Source organism: Phyllostomus discolor, chromosome 4, assembly GCF_004126475.2.
Source record: "Phyllostomus discolor isolate MPI-MPIP mPhyDis1 chromosome 4, mPhyDis1.pri.v3, whole genome shotgun sequence".
NCBI lineage: Eukaryota > Metazoa > Chordata > Mammalia > Chiroptera > Phyllostomidae > Phyllostomus > Phyllostomus discolor.
The window spans coordinates 174,672,204-174,694,764 of record NC_040906.2 but is presented as its reverse complement, the minus strand read 5'-3'; the positions used below and the strand labels follow the sequence as shown (position 1 = coordinate 174,694,764).

The 22,561-nt window shown below is 36.9% G+C and overlaps 1 protein-coding gene across 2 annotated transcripts in view; it reads left to right on the top strand.

The window, feature by feature from the left end:
- Window positions 1-22,561, top strand: part of MAN1A1 (mannosidase alpha class 1A member 1) — a 148,214-nt gene that overhangs the window by 41,286 nt on the left and 84,367 nt on the right. For both annotated transcript variants that reach the window (XM_036024635.1, XM_028509280.2), the window contains exons 3-5: window positions 2,323-2,419; window positions 4,880-4,995; window positions 13,360-13,440. In XM_036024635.1, the coding sequence (XP_035880528.1) occupies window positions 2,323-2,419; window positions 4,880-4,995; window positions 13,360-13,440 (294 nt within the window). The remainder of the gene's footprint in view (window positions 1-2,322; window positions 2,420-4,879; window positions 4,996-13,359; window positions 13,441-22,561) is intronic.

Genomic DNA, 22,561 nt, shown 5'->3' with positions numbered 1-22,561 from the left:
TAAGGAGAAAATCTTAACAACACTACCTCATATGCATTTGATTGAGATCAACAGCCTGATTCATCAAAGGGAGACTCTGGCGCTTACTCATGAGAGGCAGACGAGGCGCTGTGGTGGGTGACAGCGTGGGCTTCAGGGTCAGGCCACCCTGGGGTGAGCCCTGGCTCCTCAGCTGCGGAGAATTGTCACAACTTTGGGTTGAGTTGGTTGCATTTTAACTTCCAAGCCTGTTTCTGCATCTACCAAATAATGGTAATACAACACATTTCACAAGTTGTGATGAGAATTGAGTAGTATCATACTGAATGTAGAGCATTTATCGGAGTTCCCAGCAGATAGTGCAGAGTTTTTTTAAAAATTATTTTTAAATTAAATGTATTGGGGTAGCATTGAGTAATAGCATTATATAAATTTTAGGGGTACAACATTACATTCAACACCTGCGTGCCCACCACCCAAAGCCCAGTTTCCTTCCATTACCATTCCATTGACCCCCTTTTCCCACTTTGCCTGCCTCTACCCCCTTCCCCTCTGGTAGCCATCATTCTATTGTCTGTATCTATGAGTTTATTTTTCTCTGTTTTGTTTGCTTTTGGTACTTTTTGTTTTATATCCCACATATGATTGAAATCAGATGTTTTTGTTTTTTTCTGTCTTTTTTTTTCAGTTGGCCTAATACCTTCAAGATCCAACCATGTTGTTACAAATGGCAATATTTAATCTTTTTATGGCTGAGTAGTATTTTACTTTGTATATATGCTACATCTTTATGCAGTCATTTGTCAATGAACACTTATGTTGTTTCCATGTCTTGGCTATTGTAAATAATGCTGCATTGAACATAGGGAGTACAAATTCTGGTGGACCCATTGTTAGTGGCAGTTATGGTGAGGTAGGAAGGAATGTACATATTGGTTAAAGAAAGATATTAATTATTGTGTTAGGGATGTCTGCAGACTTTTCTTATTCATAAAATTGTATTGATCTCACTGAAGATTTTTAATAACTCTTATGTAGTATTTATAACTTTATGTGATGTTTAAGAGATTTTAAAATATGAAGCCATATTAAAAGCTTTTTAGATTATGTCCCTATTTTCATTACTGTTGTTAATGGATTGGGAATAGTGGCATAAATAAGTTCTACTTAGGTGGGGAGTCCCCCTTTAAAAATGTATACAAACATAATGATATATATTCTTTTTTTAAGATTTTATTTATTTATTTTTAGAGAGGGAAGGGAGGGAGAAAGAGAGAGAGAAACATCAATGTGCGGTTGCTGGGGGCCGCGGCCTGCAACCCAGGCATGTGCCCTGACTGGGAATCGAACCTGGGATGCTTTAGTTCGCAGCCCACACTCAATCCACTGAGCTACACCAGCCAGGCCATGATATATATTCTTTAAATTTATACAACTGTTATACAATAGTTATACAACTATTTTGACAGACTCGTAGAACAATATCTCCCCTTGAAAATTATTCACTTTCTACTAGAGTTAATGTCTTGCACAGTAGATCAAGACTTTGTCTATCAGCCAGGAGAAATTAATTTGGTTTTCATTATATGTAGCTAAATTAATTTTGTTGAGAATTATAAAAGAAAAAACTATGCAACTAATTGGTGACGGAGAGGTTTGGACTTTAAAACATTCCTGGTGCGAGGAGTCTAGGTTGGGGTATACAGGATCAGTCTTCAGTTGCGTGGGGATGCACACATATGTGTGCTGTTAAAGACTGATCATATTAAAATAAGCTGAGGTTTTCCAAAGTCTAAATATAACTGTAAAGTATCATTTTTTTAAATTTCCCGCAGTTTAAGAATACTTCTCTGTGTAGACTTGGTCAAGATAAATCAAAGTGTTTAAAGCAATAACCTTGGATGTTGGTCTTGGATGTTTGTGATATGCCGTGAGGATGAAAGCAGAGAGAGCCTTGTATAGAAGCGTGAATTTTAAATATAAAGTCTTTGCAGATTTAATCTGTCATGAGAATGAAATAGATAAATGTAAGAATGGTTCATCCTTTTAGGGATAAGCTAAATTTCTCTTGCTGGAAACTGACTTTTGAAAATGATGCGTATCTTAAAGAGGATTAAGTGGATTTGAAAACAAATCCATTTATAAACATAAAGGGTGATGTATGTATGTGTATTTATATGTGTTCTCTTGTATGCATACCATTGTTACCATTTTAATTAATCATCTTTTTAACAAAGCAGTGAGTTTTAATATTCTAACCTTTAGGTCTTTAATGTATGATCTACTTTGTAGCAAAAACATTTTAAATTCAAATCATAATCCTATTTCCACCTCTTTTCTCAGATGATGAAACATGCCTGGAATAATTATAAACGTTATGCCTGGGGATTAAATGAGCTGAAACCTGTGTCAAAAGAAGGCCATTCGAGCAGTTTGTTTGGTGAGTAGAATATACTTTGTGTCACTTGTCACAATACAAATGACAGTAATTTCTGTTTAACTGACTCAGCTTGTGGGTAGTGCAGACATTTGTGTGACCCTCGAGACCATGTGGCTAGGACACTTGCACACCTGATGAGTTATTTGCACAGGCTGTGCACTGTGTATCCTTCAGACAGAGCTCTGGTGCCTGTTAGAACCACCTGCATACCTTAAAAAATATTGATACCTGGGGCACTGCTCCAGAGATTCCAATCCAATGGGTATGGGTGCAGCATCCTGATTTCTAGATCCTCGCCTGATGCGGGTGATCCCCAGCAGAGGAGCATTGTGTCAGCCGCGTTAACTGCTTCCCATCAGATGAAAGCTGTGTCTTTATCAATAAGCTGGCCTAGGCAGCCATCCGTGGTGATCTTCACTGTATCTCAGTGACTCTCAGCTTTGGCTCTAGGTTTCTCCTATTTACAGCACAGATGAGAAAGTGAGGGTAGATTAGGTTAGTTATGTGAACTTCCATATATCCTCCATGGCCCTCGGTGATTGGTACTATGGGTACTAATAGCATTCCTGTCCTGGAGGTGAAGAAGCTAAGTAACAGAAAGGTTAGTTGGATACCTTGGGTCACAGAGCTACCTCGTGTTCTTTCCCCTGCACTGGGTTCCTTTTTAACCCCCACTGTTTAGTGTGTAAGTAACAAGATGAAAGGAGTGAAGTCTTACTCTGGTACTTCCAAATTCACCATAGAAAATGGTACTTTCTATACTTTAGCTGAAAGTGTCAAATAGCACCAAATCATATAACAAACAATAGTAACAGCTGTCACTGTGTGCCAGGTGTTAGCCACCTACTAACTGGCTGAGCTAGGCCTTAAACTCAGGTGTGGGTACGGTCTGAGACCTCCCAGTAACCGCACTGTGCTTTCCATTCATTTAGGATTCTCCGTGTGTTTGGCTCTACTGCCAGCACTGGTGTTAATAAATATGATACAAGTCTTTCAGACTTCACAGGGTACTGCAGAGACTTATGTGTAAATACTGAATGATCAAAGCTGTAGGCAGTTCAGTAGATGTTCATATGAGGTTCTGAGGAACCAGCGGGATCTTAGGTAGAGGGAAGGGCATTCATTGCAAGAACAGGGAGGGAGAGCTGGGAAGGGTGAAAGAAAGGCGGTTGGTCTCTCCCAGTGACACATTTTACAGAAGAGAAGAGCCTAAACCTGGAGTCATGGCAGTTAAGGTGATTTGAGGTGTTTCTGAAGTAGTGTCTCGAGAACATGATCACCAGTTAACACGGGCAATGAGCAGTGGGAATTGAAGAGAAAAGCTTGGAAACTTTATGCAGACTCGGAAGCCTTTATTTTTTTCATTGTTTACTGTGACTTTTTAAATGTAATTGCATTTTTGCTTGTATCTCTATGGAATTTTCTTGTACCATTAAGAAATCGGTTATGTGTAAAGTTGTCATAACCAGATTATTTGGTTCTATGTCATATTAATGGTTTTTAAATTTATTATTGAACCTTAAAAACCTACTAAGTCTCTTACTACAGCATGTAGAGATAACAAGGCATGACTTCTCAATTCTAAGGAAGTTTACAGACTAAAAGAAATGCATGTAAATAATTATCCTAGAAAACAAAGGGCAACAGCAATGTAAAACCAGGGAGCTGAGAGGAAATGAACCAGAGTCAGGAGTGACTGGGTGAGTGGAGGGGGAGGTTAGGATCAGCGAGGGCTTCAAAGAGGGAGTCGAACTCCATTTTGGAGCTGTAGCTTCTTAGAGCTATCACTAAACAATTTTAAAGCTAATTCTATTTAAACAGTTTTACACAGGTGCACTTTGATATAATTACATTAAAATTAATACATGTGTTGCTCCTGTTTTTTAGATCTATTTTTTTTCTCGCTAGAGAATGCAATCACAAAGGAAATTTCTAAGAGATTTATTTTCTACAACTCAGAAGAAACTTTAAAGATTAGTGGTCCATCTATAGCCTGTGATAATTTTCAGTTTGGCTTTGGTGCAGTATTTATTTATTTATTTATTTATTTATTTATTTATTTATTTATTTAAAGCGGACATCCCTGTCTTGTTCCCGATCTTTTTTTTTTTTTAACTTTTTTTTTAAAGATTTTACTTATTTATTTTTAGGGGGGGGGAGAGAGAGAAACATCAATGTGCGGTTGCTGGGGGCCGTGGCCTACAACCCAGGCATGTGCCCTGACTGGGAATCGAACCTGTGATGCTTTGGTTCACAGCCCTCACTCAATCCACTGAGCTACGCCAGCCAGGGCTCAGTTTTTAAATTTTCTTTCACTGAAAGAACTTTAGAATGTGTTCACTATTACTATTTATTAATAAATTCATTATTACCCTCTCTCTTTCCAAGGTATGATCAATTTGCACGTATGGTATCTGTCAGAAGTAATTTATTGAATAAAACTTTTTCTGGTATTTTCAGGTAATATCAAAGGAGCAACGATAGTAGATGCTCTGGATACACTTTTTATTATGGAAATGAAAGACGAATTTGAAGAGGCAAAATCATGGGTTGAAGAAAATCTTGATTTTAATGTGGTAAGTTAAATAAAAGTTTCTGATTCAGTCTTTAAATCTCAGTTAACCTGGGCAGATCATTGTGTTGTCCCCTAGCAGAAACGAATTACGCAGCTTTTAAGTAGAATGATACTACATTCTTAAGTTGTCCTCTTTTACTACACAAGTACATGTCTTTGCTTTCTTTGGCAATTTAAAAGTAAGAAAAAAGAAATTCATATTTATCTAGATCTGCATGTGTCAAGTAATCTTGATCAAGTCCCACAACAGCCCTGTGAGGGGCAGGCATTATTTTCACACCTTTACAGACTAGAAACCTCAGCCTCAGGGGCTCTCACCAGACCACACCGCAGTCTACGCTGTGAGTCTCAAGACAGCTGTGCGGCTTTACTGCTCAGGCTTCCCACTAAGCCAAGGTGCATGGTTATGACTTTGTTAAATTAACATTTGTTAAGGGGAGCACAGGGTGTCAGTTGGGGAGCTGCAGTTTCACAAGAGACCGCAAGAGAAATTAAAATATAGAAGTGTATTACTCACAGGTCCTAAGGTAGTACAAGGCTTGTCCCCAGGAGCCAGAGGGGAAAGTCAAGGTGTAGTACAGACAGACTGAAAGACAGCACCTGGGGCACTTTCCTTTATTAGCGTGAGTAGAGTGCTTTGGAGTTTCCAGGCTAAGGCCAGATTGGTCAATTCAAACAAACAAAAAGTGGGGTTTAATAAGCTCTACTGGTCTTTTCTAAGAGGTCCAGGAGGGGAAGGCCCTGGGGGAGGTGTCATCATGAGGGCTGTCTGAGGAGTCATATAAGGAATTACAGTTTCTTGTGACTCCACCAGGCATGCTCTGGCATGAGGGGTGGCCCAGTTTCAGTTTAAGGTGCCCACAGGCCACGTGGCCGCACAGAATTGATGCAGAGGCAGCAGTGCCATGGGGTACCTCAGCCAAACTCCTGACACGCCTCCACCTGCAGCTGCATCCACTGTCCCCTAAATAAGGATTCAAGCTTTGTTGACTATATGCTCAATGATAAAATTTTGTCAATATATACTTTAAATGTTTTTTAAACTTTTGTATGTATACTATTATTCTTAACAAATACCTCAAAACCCACTGTACACCAAGGAGAAGGTCCAGAATTAAAGATAGGGGCACTTCTAGCACTTCCTGATAACTTCGATCCGGAAGGAGCAAGGGCTTCGCAGGTGGAGCCTCATGTTCAGTTCAAGTATCTGCAGAGGTACATAGATCTGGGCAGAAAACTAAGGATACACTCCAGTGGATGAGTTTTCTGGCTTTAGTTTAAAAATAGTCCTAGGACAAAGAATCTAAAACAGGTCCTTGCTTATTCCCTACTCATTCATTAATTCATTCATGCATTAATTACGTATTAAATATCTTTTAAAGATCAGGTACTTACCCTCCTAGAGCTTATAGTCTAAGAGAAAAAGTAGTCCAAGTACCTAGCTACGGCTGGTTTTCTTGAAGAGGCAGAAAGGAAGAGGAAATTACTACTTAAAGAGTACTGAGACATATTAGGTCATCTTTTTTCATGAGCTGTCTTTTTTTTTTTTAAGATTTTATTTATTTCTTTTTAGAGAGGGAAGGGAGGCAGAAAGAGAGAGAGAGAGAAACATCAATGTGTGGTTGCTGGGGGCCGCGGCCTACAACCCAGGCATGTGCCCTGACTGGGAATGGAATCTGCGACACTTTGGTTCGCAGCCCGAGCTCAATCCACTGAGCTACGCCAGCCAGGGCTATGAGCTGTCTTATTTAGTCTTTGTGATAACCATACAGGGAGAGATGATATTTTCCCTATTTTTATAGGTGAGGAGGTGTTTGCATAGTCTGCCCAGAATCATGCAGCAGGAGCTAGGGTTTGAACGAGGTCTGCCTAACTCAGTGACCCTGTTTTTGTTGGAGAGGAAGTACAGAGTTGAGGAATACCTAGGCATACAGAATTTGAGTCTTCCAAGGTTAGGTATGTAATCCTAGTATCACCGTGCTCATTAAGTGCATTGTTCCACTGGTATTCAATAAATATTAATGAAATGAATGAGAAGCCAAGCTATCTTGTCCTGCTTCTTGACAGACTCAGCGGGAGACAAGCTGACAGAGTGCAAGGGTGGCTGTAGTGTTTCATATTTTTATATGTTTGAATTGAGCTGGAGTTCAAGTGCAGTTAATCTGCTTGTTTTCACCTACCCTGCTTTCATAATGGATTTGTGGTGACTCCTATGTTCATTAGGATAAAGACAAATGATCAAGAGGCTCATATCTAGGCACTTCTAAATTAAGTACTGAGCTCCCTGTCTTTACTGTCACTTTAAGGAAGCACTGATTACCCAGATCCTTACATGAGGAATATTGAAAATTATGAATTTTATAGGCCATGTAGAAATTTTCTCCAGATAGCAATTTCTTATGTAAACTCTTAGTAAAAGCCAAAGTGACATTAAAATTATCCTTAAAAAGCTTTGTTCTACTTTGAGGTAAAGTGACATCTCTGTATGAGAGGCCAGGTGTTGCAAATGACAAAGGAAGATGATTGGCTTGCTCTAGACACTAACCAGCAACACACTGAGACTGTAATCTTGGTCAGGCACCTGGATTGTGTCTTTGATTGTAAAGAATACCATCTGGTTTAGATAGCAGAGATACTGGTGGCAAAAGTGAATTTGTTTTCAAGTTCCAGGCTGTTTTCTTGTCTAGTCTGAATGCTACCCTACTTTACAGGAAAATAAGCTGTAGGGTTCCCTGTCTGAAGGATATAAATTGACCTCAAGAAGTGACTTTGGATTTTGTGAAGTGCCTGAATGAGCACTTGACTAAAGGTCCAGAGCATTTAAGGCATATAGTATTAAAGAAGTGAGTTTTGCCTCACCATTGCACTTGTAAGAGGTCTCTCTCAGAGCTACATCCCGATGGGGTGTACATAACCAAGTTTACTATCCTGTTGAATGGAGTTTTGTAATATTTTCCATCTGAATGCTAATCAGTGCTTGCTTAAAGTGATGATTTGGGTTTTGGCTATAAGAGGATGCTGAGCAGCTTTCTCTGACTGTTATTAGTGATAAATCAGGCTGCTACTTGAGGACCCTTCTGGACCTGCATGGTAAAACCACACTATTAATATAGAAAAGACAGTTATTTGCCTACCTTTATGACTCAGAGAACTTACACTTTGTTCATCTGAAGAGGTTTATGGTGTTACTTAAATATGAAGCTAAAAACTGCTAGGACATATGTTATGCTAAGTTACTCTGTTTAATATTGCAATCTAGTCTGTTAAAATGAGTTTTATACTTATTTTTAATCCTCAAAATGTTAATAAAACACATACTTTGAAGTGTTTTATAAATAAAGGTGTATACTAAGCTTGAACATAGGCAAAGCTTATAGGCAGCTACCTATCTTTAATCAGTGGCTTTGAAAAGTTCATGTTGTCTCAAATATGTTTCTCAGTAAGATAAAGCATAGTTATAACATATGTTAGTAGTGGACAATTATTATTAAACAGTCACTGCACTGGATTGTAGTGGGACAGTTGTTATTACACAGAGTTAATATCAGATTGTAGTCGAGCGGTTACTATTAAAATTGTTGTTGTGTTGGTTTGTGGTGGGACAGCCTGCTTGTGTCTCACATGCAGGAACAGGCTGAGAAACCCAGGCTTATCGTTATTGAGTAGGAAGCTGACAGGGAGTTTGGAAGAATAGCTAGTAAATGAGTAGTCTCTGAGAATTAGTATGAGAAAGAGAGAGAGAATTACCTTTTACAAAGTCTCTAAGTGCCTGATACTAAGTTTGAATTAGTATCGAACACTCAGAGTAGAATTAACATATTTTAGGAAATAAAAGTTCTTTTCCAGGAGGGCTATTTTCAGTTTAATGTGATCAATTGCATCTGTCAAGCTGTGTGAATCACAGGATAACTAAGGAGAATTCTGGTACAAGTTGGATTCTAAATAATTGTCATGAGGCTTGAGGGTGCAAAGGAACAACGTGTCTGTCCTTTAGAGGAGGCTTTTACATCTATAGTCAATACTATCAAATCTGTTATTTTATTTACTAAGATCTGTTAAAACAGGTTGTTTATAGATAATTTTGGTGAATAAATTGGTTATAAAAAATACAACCTAGACCCTACCTGTGTAGCTCAGTTAGTAAGAGTGTTGTCCCAACACACCAAGGTTACAAGTTCCATCCCTGATCAGGCCACATACAAGAACCTCCCAATGAATGCAATGAATGCAATGAATGCATATGTAAGTGGAACAACAAATCTCTCATCTCTCTCTCTCTCTCTTTCTCTCTCTCTCCCTAAATTCAATAAACTAAAAACTTTTCCAAATACAACCCAACACATTTCTCTGAGTTATTTAAAAGCTATCATGTCTAGTGGGAGGAGGTCTTTCAGGTACTTGTTTTGAAACAGATATTTTGAAATATTCATTTCCCCACTTACCCAAATCAGGTTAGGGTCTTCATGTCCATGAGCTCATGTGTTGTTTTGAAGAAAGTTTTTCTCAGTAGAGAAATGGAGGATAATGTTAAAGATTGGGGGAGGAAGGTATACAAAATGGTTTATTGACTTAACTCTTTTCGCTTTTAGAAATATTTATCAATTTAATAAGTTTACATATATGTATATCAAATCAGAGGAAAGACATAATAGGGAAAGGGATAAACACTCAAAGTGGAAATTATCGGTCTAAGACACCCAAGATAATTTGAGAGATTAGTACTGAAACCTAATTTTACTGTGATTTTTAAGACTTAACTCTTGATTTTAGGTATAAGCTTAGTTCTGCCATATATTTTATTACATTGCTATATGAATCTAGTTAAGTACATTCTTTGATTCAAAGGCTATTGGTAGAAGAAAGTCAAAATGAAAGAGTAATTTTTCCAACCCAAATATTTTTGTGAATATGCCTGTAGTCAAAACTTTCCAACTTGCTCATCAATTGTGATATTAACTAAGAGCTGCTTGCAGCTTAGATGGTAGACTGGATCTACATCTCAAACTGCAATCACATACGACTGTGTACTAGAAGCCGTAGAATATATAGAGCACCTCCCTGGAAAGCAAGCACAGGTGAAGCAAACTGCAAAATTCACTTTTACTGTCCGTTTAAGTCACTCAAGACTTTGGTGTTACAGGCTGTTTGGGTTTCCTCTCTCACGTGCTGTCCCCTCTCTGTCCCAGCTCCAGTTCTGTCATTAGGGTAAGTCACCAGAAAAGTTTCAGAACACCTTAAAAGACACTACATGAATATTAACAGGGGAAATATGTGCATTTAAATTTAATAAGATTATTTCAATCTTGGAAAAGTTTATAAAGATGGTCTAAAATCCTCATATTGTAGAAATTTACTTTTTAAAATCCAGATGTCATGTAAGTTATATCAAGCCCAAAAGGAGTTTCGGGAAGGATTCTATATTTTAGAGAGATTTTAGCCATTGAGAGGTAACAACTCTCCTGAGGGTCAGAGATGGATCAGTTTGTACTCTAGAATTTACAATGTTATGATTCTAGTGTTTCTGACTTCCCATTAACCTCTCCGGAAGGTAATTTAGGCTGAGCTTCTCTGTACAGCAGTGATGGCAGCCGCTCTCTATCGAGTGCTTTACCCGTGCCAGGCCTTGCACGCTGTGCTGTACAGTCCCAGACAGATAGTGCCTTGTAAGAAATGCATTGTTCCTTCCACAAATGAGAAAACCAAAACTTAACCAAGGCTCATAGAGAATAAATGACTTGCCTAGGATCTCACAGTCTGCTAGCTCCTGAACCAGCCTTCAATCCCAGGTCTTTCTGCCTCTAGGGTAGCGTGTTTATAGTCAACTGCCCCCAGTATAACCAAGGAATTTGTTACAGTGAGAGAATTGTTATCTTCTTAGTCCTTTTTATCTAAGGATCTTTGAAGAGTGACCTAACACGTCTAAATTTCAATCTTCTGACCAAAAATGTATTATAGCCCAGAAAGTTGAAAGAGCCCTCAAGTTAAGGTTTCTAAGTAATTTAGATTTCACTTTGAAAGAAAAGAAAAGAGAAAAAATTATATGTTCAGAATTCAAATGTAATTCTAGTTTTCAAGGAAGCTATGATGACTGTTGAGTGCTGCTAATGGTGAAGTGACATTCCTGAGCCAGGTTTTTAAAGACAAGGACAGAGCAATCACTGGGACGCAGCGTGATTCGCTAATAGCCAGATTTGCTTCTTAGACAGGCTCATTAGACTATTAGATCCATGAAATTCAAAAGGCAAAGCAACTGACCTTGAGCATGGCACTTTGCAAGGTCACCTCTCAATATCTTACAGATGGAGCAGGATAAATAGAATTTAGGTTCGAAGTTGTATGGCTGGATCAATAACTAGTTGAACAACTGTACCCAGCAGGTCATTGATAGATGGTATCTCGATATATATCTCCAGTGGTATTTGAAATGGCTCAGTCCTCTATCTTGCAATAATTCTTATCAGATGTCTCTATAAAAGTATTGATTATCTAAGACTTTTATAGGAGAAAGAGAGCTTACGTGTCTAATGAACCCATAGCCAAAGTAAGAATATAAAATCATCTTAACAGGTTTCAATTGACAGAAATGTGGAGAACTGTTCTCAGGTTTAAAAACTGAAAAACACAAGTACAAATTGAGGGATACAATTTGAGATTTAGATTCATTAACATTTTATTATTATACATTGTTACCTTTAAACATAAGAAATACAGCTGTGTGATCCAAAATAAATTAATGGGTTCCCTTTCCTTTTCCTTATCAGCAATTCTGTAGAATATTAAAACTTTTACGAATATTATCATAAACTCATTGAGAGTGATATACCTCATGGATAAATTATAGCTATACAGAGTGATTTTAATCACATTATACTAAGGGCATGTTTCAAATTATGAAACACTCACCAAAGAGTATTTTAATACTTTTCCGTAACTCTGGCCCAATAATTCTGCCTCCTAAATAGCTTTCATATTTTTTTGCAGGAAATGTTTTGAAAAAAAATTTAACTTAAGCAGTTACTTAGTTTCAATTGTTAGATCCTTATGTCTTTTTAGAGAGATCATGTGAAAATTGAATGAAGATTATTTCCTTTTTTTTCCCATAACTGTTTCCTCCCACTGCAGTATAGACTCGACGAGTCTGCAGAGCTTATCAGTCTTTATGGCCATGTCCCTAAAACCTAGGACAGTACCTGGCACATAGAAGTTGGTTAATAAATGTTTGTTAAAGGAAATTTAAAAAAAATCTTGGATGATTTTGACTAAGTTTATCTGCTGAATATTTACTGCAAATATTATAATTTTCTATTCACCCACATGATTTGAAGGTTCAATATTAGGCAGAAGTGAACAATTACTGAGTAGGCCCAAAGAACATGACAAGAAGATAACTAAGACTTGAGGTGTGCCTTACATTTGTCGTAAGATAGCTGTACTAAATTATCTAGTAAAAGAATGCAGGAACAATGCCCTTAGCAAATCATATGTTGTAACTCAATAAAAGTATTGGCAGTAGTTACCAATTATTGCCACAGTGATATGACCAGTAATAAAGAGACTTAGTGTATTATCATGGGAAGTGATATTGGAGTTTAGATAGCAGAGCCCTGGACCTAGAATTGAGTACTCAAGGTCAAATCCTGATTCAACTACTTATTAGTTGTCTGACCTTAAAAAGTCACAGTAACCACAATAAACCTCAGGCTCTCAATTTGTAAAATGGACATAAGGATAGTAATATTTTATAGGGTTGGTATGAGGATTTAAAAGACATAGTCTATGCACAGAGATTAGCACAAGATATGGCATGTGCTATATCAAGCTATTATTGATATAAACAAGAGCTGTTTCAGCAATATGCATCATGAGTATGTTTCAGCAGTGTAAATTGTGATCATCATCATCTCCTTCACGAAAATATAACATTAGTTCCCAGAGAGGTGTGACCCTTCCAGGCTGCAGGCAGAAAGTTGGGAACTGGCACTAAAACCAAATCCTTAGACCCAAGTATGAGTCTAAATGACCTTTCAGAAAGAAAAAATAAACGAATAAAAGGAGAACACAGAATAGGAAAACAGAATGCCCTGGCCTGTGATGGATCTGCACAAATAGAGAATACTGAGCATTGCATCTGCTATTGATCAGATGGAAGAAATAACATAAACAGTTCTGTAATTGTTCTCTTAAGAGTCAAAATTACTTTATCTATATACTTTGACAGGATTTTTGCCTTTCATATATAAATCTCTCTGGGTAAGCATATATGACTTGAACAAAATTTAAAGATTTAGTGCACTTTATCACAATGTTTTTTTCTCAATCATGTACTATCATTTATGTATAAACCCCCTTTGTTTTGTTTCCACAGAATGCTGAAGTTTCTGTTTTTGAAGTTAATATACGCTTTGTTGGTGGACTTCTCTCAGCCTACTATCTGTCTGGAGAAGAGGTAATGAAAAGTGACATATAGGTATACTTACAAAGTATCTTAAAGTTACATTTCTAGGGTAAAATGTCCTTTGGTGGTATATATTTAGGGCTAGCTACTGAATTTTCATATTTTGATGGGCCTCTAGCCTACACTGAATTTCATAAAATATGTACTAATTAAACGGGCACAGTGGCGATGCTTGGCAGAACATGGTGTCAGGAAATGGTAAACAATGCCTTTGAAAAAGCCCGGCTCCATGATGTCAGGGAGAGTGTGGTTATCACTACAAATTATGCCCATGGATAAAATGAAGAGGTCTAGTGTAGTAGCGGGCTTATGGGTGAATTTTTTTCCTTTAAAATTATTTTAACATTAGTATAATATTAGAGTAATAAAAAACTTTTTAAAATAAAGAAATCTTAGCAAGTAAGAAATAAAAATTACAGTATTTAAGCAGTTTTGAATGGCTTTCGTGAGATTCTCGGCCTTCCAGTGAGGAGTGCTGGCTGCCAGTGTCCTGCGCAGAGTGCTTTGGAGCTCTTCCTGGGTGAGGCTCACTTCCTCATCTGCAGTTTGGAGCAAAGCAGGAATTTTTAATTTCGCCGCATTCTGTTTAAAAACAGATTTTTGTATCATTCTCATAAAGAGCACAGATTTTCTTAAAAGGTTTTGGACGACGACTTTAGAGTCAACTTAAGAGTTGTTGCATTGGCTGCACCTGTAATGTTGATGGTGCTAAAAGCTGACGTCACGGAAAACCAGTCCTGTATTTCAGTTGCATGTGAATCAGATTTCTGTTAGCCTCAGCATTCTAGCTAGATGAAGAGTGGATCTCACCCAGGGTAGTATTTCATGTATATCTGTGCTCCTTCAAACGGGTGAAGCGGAGCAATACATGTTTAACAAGAAGAGCTGCTTTAACATTGTCCTGTCTCTCGGGTATTTTCTTAGCCGTAATAAAACAGCCTGCATAATCTTAACATTTTCTCTCTCATTAGATTTTATCCTACCACAGAGTGTTTTAGTCGTATAGATGGCTTCTGCATTCCTCTTTACCCACCCTGTGTATGTGTTAAAGTCTGCTCCTCATTCCAGACGTTGTCACCTTCTCAGCCAGGGTAAAGAGAAGGCACCCTCTGGTACATTATACTTCTTTTTCCAGGCCCAAATAATTTCACTTGTTCAGTTTGGTTTAGGGTGTTATAAGCATTAAACCAGGGAATCCATACTTTTAAAAAGCAGTACTTAAAATTTGCTGATGTTATTTCAGTTAACAAATTTCTGCTTTAGAATACCTGTCTTTGAGTATATAATGCCTGGGTGTTATTATTTTCCACATGGCAGGTTCAGGATGACCTTTGTTTTAACTTTATTCATCATTTTATGTGGAGGTGAGACAATTTGGGGGAAATAAAGACTACATGCATCCTTCTATATCTGGGCTCAACTAGGTTCATCAAAAGCACAAAGAGAAACAAACACATATAATTCTTCTAAATATGCATCATGTTCAATGAGGATACTTTTCACGCAACAGTGTTTTAAGTTTGTACACATATATTTGTTTATGTATTCTCATTATTGACATATAAGTATTTACATACTTATATAAATGTAATAGTCACTGATACTATAGTTTGCCTATAGACAAAATCACTTGTCTGTGAGGTTGGAAGGGTACTTTTTAAGTTCTATACAGTACTTAGCTAACCTTAGTAAACAAAGGATGAAAAAAAATAACCTCCATTGAAAACTATTATTTGTTTTGTGTATTTGCCTTGTTCTTATCCCTGTGGAATCATTGGTTTTTATTATATTTAGATTTCCTATACCTCAGTTTTATTATAAAAAGTAATATAAGGTATTTTCTTTTATATGTACTTTTTATTTTGTAGCAAACATTTTAATTATAGCTCATAACAATCATCTTCTTAATATAGTTTTTGCCTAACTATTCCCTAAACATTGAGCAGTTGGGTTGTTTTCAGCGTTCTTGTATTTTGAATCATGTAGCTACAATCAGTCAATAAATATTTATTTTCTAAAGTGGGACTGCTGGGTGAAAAGTGACTAGTTCTAGACTGTTTCAGCATCACTTCCTGCTTCTCACTGACCAGTGCACTTGGGGGCATCAGCTATCAGGAATATAATTAGAAAAAATTATTTTACCCCAACCCTATGCTTGAGATATGTCTCCATATGAAAAGGAAAAAATTGAGCATTTATTTAATAAAAAGAACACCAACATGCCCCAATTATGAATAAGTTGGTTTCAGATTGTTGATAAAGTTCTATACCACACACTTTTATGAAGATCAAGGTATTTACTATGATAATCTAAGAAAATCTATCTTCCTAAATTATCTCATAGAGAAGCTACTAAATTACCATAACTTAACATTCTAATTTCATCACTGAGGCTCAGGAGTATTTTGAGAACATCTTATAAATCATCATCAGAAGTGTATAGGCCTCCATTGCTCAAAAATTTTAAATTTATATTGCAAAAATCGAAGAGGAAGTACCACTGATTTGTGTTACATGCTTCAGGAAAATTATAATCAGAAACACTGAACAACAATCAGGAATGCCAATGAAACTCTAAACCTATCAAAAGAACAATAGAAACATTAAATACCTATAGTAAATTTTGATTTCTAGGACATATTCAGAAACTTCAAACACCCTAGCTCAGTAAAAATATCTTGTAATGCCTTTGGGAGAGGGGTAGGAAGTCAAGCCACAAGATTTTTTAAAGTCTGTATAAGAAATGCAAACAACCACAAGCTCTACAAACAGGATGGAGATAAGATGAATACTAAATAGGAATGATCTGTATTACAGATAAATAAAAGAAATAGCATTGCTCTATTATGAACTCAAGGGAATTTAAAATCCTCATTGGAGACAGTAAATAGCAGCATCTGGAATATCTTTATCCAAAATATGTTCTACAGATCACCAGTTTCTTTAGATATGACAAGATAAATCTGTCTGTATACAGACTAAAAATAAGTCAGAAAAAGCTACATCCTGTATTCTTTCTTAGACATTCACAATGCACAGAAAAACAAGCAAATTAAATTTATCAGCCTCTGTGTTTTCCATGCTTACTTAGCTGTAATCCCCCTCCTTTTTTTATGTAACATCTTCTAACAATGAATTATAAATATTGTTTCCCAGAACAAATTTTGGAAAACACCATTGTGAATAGAATAAGAGTAACCAAAGCAAAAAAAAAATAATATTGAAAATTGGCTAGTGTAAAATAAGACATTGCAAGGGAAGATGATAGAAATAGCATGTAGAAATAGCATGTATGAATATCCCACGTATTATTGTTTTAGAGCAGAAACCAATGGCTATATTGTGCAGAAAGTGAATTCAACAGGACACAGCGATGCCACAGAACCAGAGAGAAGGCTGAAGAACAGATCAGAACTAACATTCTCAAGTTGCCACAGAGGATCTCTCTGGCTTGACAATGTCTCTGGGACACCCTAGAATTAATAGACATGCACTATTTTTTATATCCTTGTCAAAAAACAATGTCCCAGAAGAAAGGTCACTTGGCAGTTTTGGTTACATTTGGTCCACTGAGGACCTTGGGGAGTGAAAGAGAGGATATGATAGATGCAGTCTTCCAGATGCTTTGAAATCAGTAGCCTGTGAAGGCCAAGGATGAGGAAGTATGCATAACTCCTGAACAGCAAAGTGATACCCTGTTGGAAAGGTGGAGAAAATAAATGTTTGGGAGCCACAAACTAAAACAAAGGAAAAAAAAAAGATGTAAGTCTACTGTGGAAAAATAAGGCTGTCAGCAAAAATAGAGAAACTTATGGAAATTGGTTAACTTAATGAAATGCTTCAAAAAACTTGCCTGAAGTTTTTGAAAAATGACTTTATTCTGCTAATTTAAAGGAAATATTTAGACCTAACAAGATATGTAGCCCTCAAAGGAAATATTTTTGAGTAGCATATTTTAAGTATGTAAACTAGAACAAAATGCCAACTCCTGGACACTAAAAAGACTGAAGAACTAGCTTTCAATGAGAAAAGGTAATGAGAACATCTGATACAGGACTGGGGAAACACACATGATGGATTCTTACATTAGGTCAATTTACTCTGCCAAGGTAGCCTTCATTTGGAAGGCAACAAAAGGATTTTTTCCCCAAGTTCACTAAAAGAAGTCTGCTCCACACACCAGCACCGAAGACTGCTGGAAGGAGTTACTGAGAAAGAGAAGTAGCTGATACCACTGAGTTGAAGAATATCAAGGGGAAAGCATGTAAGGAGAGGATGGGATTGTGGAATGGGAAAGAGAGAAATAAGATTGAGTTTAGTGCTGGAAAGATCTATTGTTTTCTCGTAATAGGATTTGGATTTGGAGTGTTTAGGGGCCTGGACATTGATGTGGTCAAGTTTTTATAGTGATGATCATAAAAGTGTTTATAAATCCCTTAGAAAATTAGGAGGCATTGATGGGAATGCATTTTAAACTCAGTGTTTGAAATAGTCCACTATAGAGAAAAAGTCACCTCCCAGACCATCCCTCTCCTGCCAATTTTTGCAAAGAAGTTAAAGTGACCCACAGAAAGTGCATAATATGCACAGAATTGTGAAGAAGAGAATAAATTCAAAGAACACTAAAGTCACAGGAAAAATGAACAAACAGCTGGTATAGTAAGTGGGTTTTTGGCCCTTACCTGTCTTCAGGTTTCCTCACAACCAAAGGAAAGAAGGGGAGAGAACTGATAGAACTAATAGTTTTACAAACTATTTTTGTAAACACTAAAATTTGATAGCATAAAATAACTCACATATAATATTACCTGTGTACATACTAAATTTCCACAAAACATAGAACTCTCTGGAGTAAACTAGAAAAATCCAGCAGTTTCGTTGGATCCACTAGAAATGCATTAGTACCCCTTCCCCAAATCCTACCTAAAATTGTAAAAAGTGGCCTGAGAGATTTATCCTGCACTCTCAGATATGTGAAAGGGAGTTTAATTATGATCTCTAATAAAGATTTGAATATGGAAAGCAGAGATATCAACAGAGGGCATAACTGGAAAAAATGGCAAATTAAAAAAAAAAAAAAAAGCCCTGGCTGGCATAGCTCAGTGGATTGAGTGCGGGCTGAGAACCAAAGTGTCGCAGGTTCGATTCCCAGTCAGGGTACATGCCTGGGTTGCAGGGCATGATCCCCAGCAACTGCTCATTGATGTTTCTCTCTCTCCCTTTCTCCCTCCCTTCCCACTCTAAAAAAATAAATAAATAAAATCTTTAAAAAAACAAAAACAATGACAGTACTCCAAGATCAAAAGATAATATAGTAAATCTTTACAATGAAGAAATAATTGCCCTGACCAAATGGCTCAGTGGGTTGGGCATCCATCATTCCACAGAATGAAAGGTCATCAGTTCAATTTTCAGTCAGGACACATGCTTGGGTTGCTGACCAGGTCCCAGTTGGGGGTGTGCAAGCAATGGATGTTTCTCTTGAACACCAATGTTGTTTTCCTTTTCTTTCTCCCTCCCTTTCCCTTCTTCTATTAAATAAATAAAAAACTTTAAAAAAAGACATAATAGATTTCAACAATTTAAATAAAAAGAAGGCTTGAAATAATGCCACAACAAAATAGAAAAAATTAGGTAAATTCTTGACCAATATTTATTATATGCTATAGACAATGAGAGTTTTTCAATAAAATATATATACAATGCCACCATTCAAAATATAACATTGGAAATATTTAATATGCATATTTAAAATGGTAAAATAATCACAATGAAAATTTTAAAATAATCTCTTAAATAAAAACTAGATTGTGGAATGAATATATAGGGGTGGAAAAAAACAGGTTTACAGTTGTTTGTATGAAAAAAGATATGCAGGTTACATTATTACAGTAGATTTATTAACTATGTTTTGCACACTCACAACTGTGAACCTACTTGTGTTCACCCCTGGATAATATTGAAATAGACTACCTAACAAACAACTAAAGTATAAGTGTCACCTTAAATGTTGTGGAGAGCAGCCAAAGTTGTACTTAGAGGAACACATAGTTCTAAACATCAGGATCACGAAAAAATTACTATATGATTAACTAAGTCTATATTTTATTAATTAGAAAAAAGAATCAAGAAGAAAGGAAAATAACAAAAATAAGGACATAAATAGATTGTAAAATGAGAAAATAGCTGGACTTACCCACAAAGCTTTTTCTTCTTCCCCCTCATTAACATTTTTACTGAGAATAATTTTCTGGAAAAGAACTCGATAATAGGAAGAACTATATTATTCATCTGTTAAGCCAGCGATTTTCAACCTGTGCTGCAGCACTCTGGTGTGCCACAAAAATCGTTAAAACGTGCAATACCTGACTCCTTAGTCAGGGGTACTGACCTCTTTTCCCTTAGATTTTCATATGAAAGCTGACAACAGCCAACACAACAATAGCTGCCTAGTGTGAATGTTTCAAAATCATACCTAATTTTTTGGTCAGGTCAACAAAACCATATTTATTTCTTGTGCAGCCAGATTTTGGTGATTAGTTTCTGTGTGCCATGAGATGAAAAAGATTGAAAATCACTGTATTAAGCAATGGAGGCATTTGACAAGGGGACATCTGGGTGACCCTCTCTGCAGGAAGACTCTCACAACTGTGTGTTTGCATTGCAACCACTGGAGGAAAGACGTGTGTTGAAATGGTGGTAGTCAGATTTGGGCAGGAACACAGATAAAGCAGTGACAGATGTGTCCACAGATGCAGTCACAACCCAGGAGAAGTCCTGTATCTCTTCAGTAGATGTCAGTTGCTTTCCTGCCGTGTGCTGGACACTGTTCTTTGCCTTGAGATATAGCTGAGAATAAAATTCCCTCAACTTCTGCCCCGTGGAGCTTATCTTTTAGCGAGGAAATGTAACTCATAAACCCACACTGAGAAACTTGACCAGACCTGTAAGGAAAAAAAATGTTGTGATTTTAGTTAGTTTTACTTTTGGTATGGCAGGACAGTAAGCAGGCAGAAAACAGACTTTAAGATGTCCGTCCGAACTGACCTTTATATTTTCAGCACCTTCCCTCTTCAGTCAGTTCTGCACTTTAACACTAAATAAAAACGAAATCATCTCGCACAGCCCTTCTCTAAACCTCCACCAGTCTTGATGGCCTTACAAGTTGACTTTTTCATTTGGCCTAAAAAGCCTTTATAAATCTGACCTCAGCTTACTGTTTCTGGTTTCCTTCATTACTCTTTACACGCCTTCCTCTCTAACCACAGTGGGCTTCCCCCACCAAAAAAAAAAATACCCTAAGCACATCGGTGTGCTCAGTCCCTCTGCCTGCAGGTGGCTTTCCCCCTGTTCTTTTCACCTCCACCCAACCTAGACACGGCCCCTCTGGGAAGCCCTCCCTGACTGCACCGCTCAAGCCAGCTCTCCCTACTCCTGCCTGGGGGAGTCAGGCACTTCCCTGTGGTTTCTGCATATGCTGCTAATTAATACACTTCCTTGTTTATGGGTCTGTGAGTCTTCTTACTTCCTCACCCTTTTTTCCCCAATAGAATTTGTACAACTCAAAGTTAAGGATTAAGTTTCTGCTGTTTCTATATCCCTTTGCTTAGCACTGTATGCATAGCCTTGGAAAAATAGTGTTTGTTGACTAACCCTCTGTTAGGTTTCCTGTGAACTCTGACAGAAAATTCTTCTAATAAATTTAAAAGTAAAATCTATACATTGGTTACATAAAGAAGTAGCTGGCCCTGAAGGTTTAAGGTAGACTATTGGGAAGGAGAGAATGTGGTGAGTTGACTGAAAATATGCCCAGTCTCTAACCTGCGGTAGAAGCCCCTACAACTCTGTCCCACTCCTCCCCGGCCCCCTCCCCCAAGCCCCACAGAACATCTTCCTTTTTATTGATTCCCTACATGCTGGTTCTCTAAAGAGACAGAGTTATGAAAACCAGTGAGCTAGAGGCTATATCTAAATTACAATCATTAGTTAATACTGTAGGTCATTTATTGTGGACCTTTTAAATAGAATTAGCCATTAGTTAGAACATTTTCTGAAATTTTAAACCTAAGAAGAAATTAGAAAAGCTAAATGCGAAAGGGATTCAGTGGCATATGTTTGCTTTAATTGGAGGAAACTATCCAGCTGAAATTTTCTTAACGATTTATTGACATATTTATGCTAATTTCTCAGGAAGGAACAATTTTAATCATATTCGTTATGTGTTATTGGTTGTTTTCTTATGTTATTATGTACTAATGTGTTTATCTTTATAGTTTCTTAAAGGTTTTGATCCTTATGCAGACTTTATTAACTTATTGTTTTGCATTCATTATTCAATTTCTATGAAAGAAAAGAATATGTATAATGAATAGCTAATATTTTCATTTAAAAGGTTTAATGTAGTAAAGCATGATATTAGAGAATGGTAATTTTCTTTATACTTGTAATTAAATTTCCATGGTTAATGAGTTACAAATGTCTCATATTGAATATCTGATTATTATTGAAAGTTTAAACTGTACTTTAAAAAGATCTAGAGCTTGTGGAGTTGATTCTGAAATAATATATATTGAAGTCAAGTGAAATTATTTACACTTACTGTCCCAGAGTGAATTACAGAAATCCTACCTACTCCTAAACTCAGGTTTGCTATGTGTGTCTCTCCATGTTATTAATCTCTATTCTGTATTTGAATTATGTTCAAAAGCGCATTTTATCAGCCATAAGAACTTTATCTCAACAATTCTTGATAGATTTTCTACAGCTTGCCTTTAATTCTGGCTCCCAAACTTATTCATGCTAATGTATAAATGGCAGAAGCTGCTCCAACCCCATATCTGATCGATGGACATGGTAGGCCAAACAGGAGTGGCTGATGCCTAAAGGAAAGAGAAAGTCAAAAAATAACTTGTTTCTTAAATATTTGTAACTTGATTAGTTTAGCATAGTACCTTACCCTTAGTAAGCTGATTACAAATTCACATCCATAAGAATAGACCTAGGTTATGATGAAGTAGCAACCTCAAAATCTCAGTCTTTGAAGACGATATGCTCTGCACACTATGTGTTCCGCCACCCCACTTTGTGGTTTACTCACAACTCTTTCTCATCA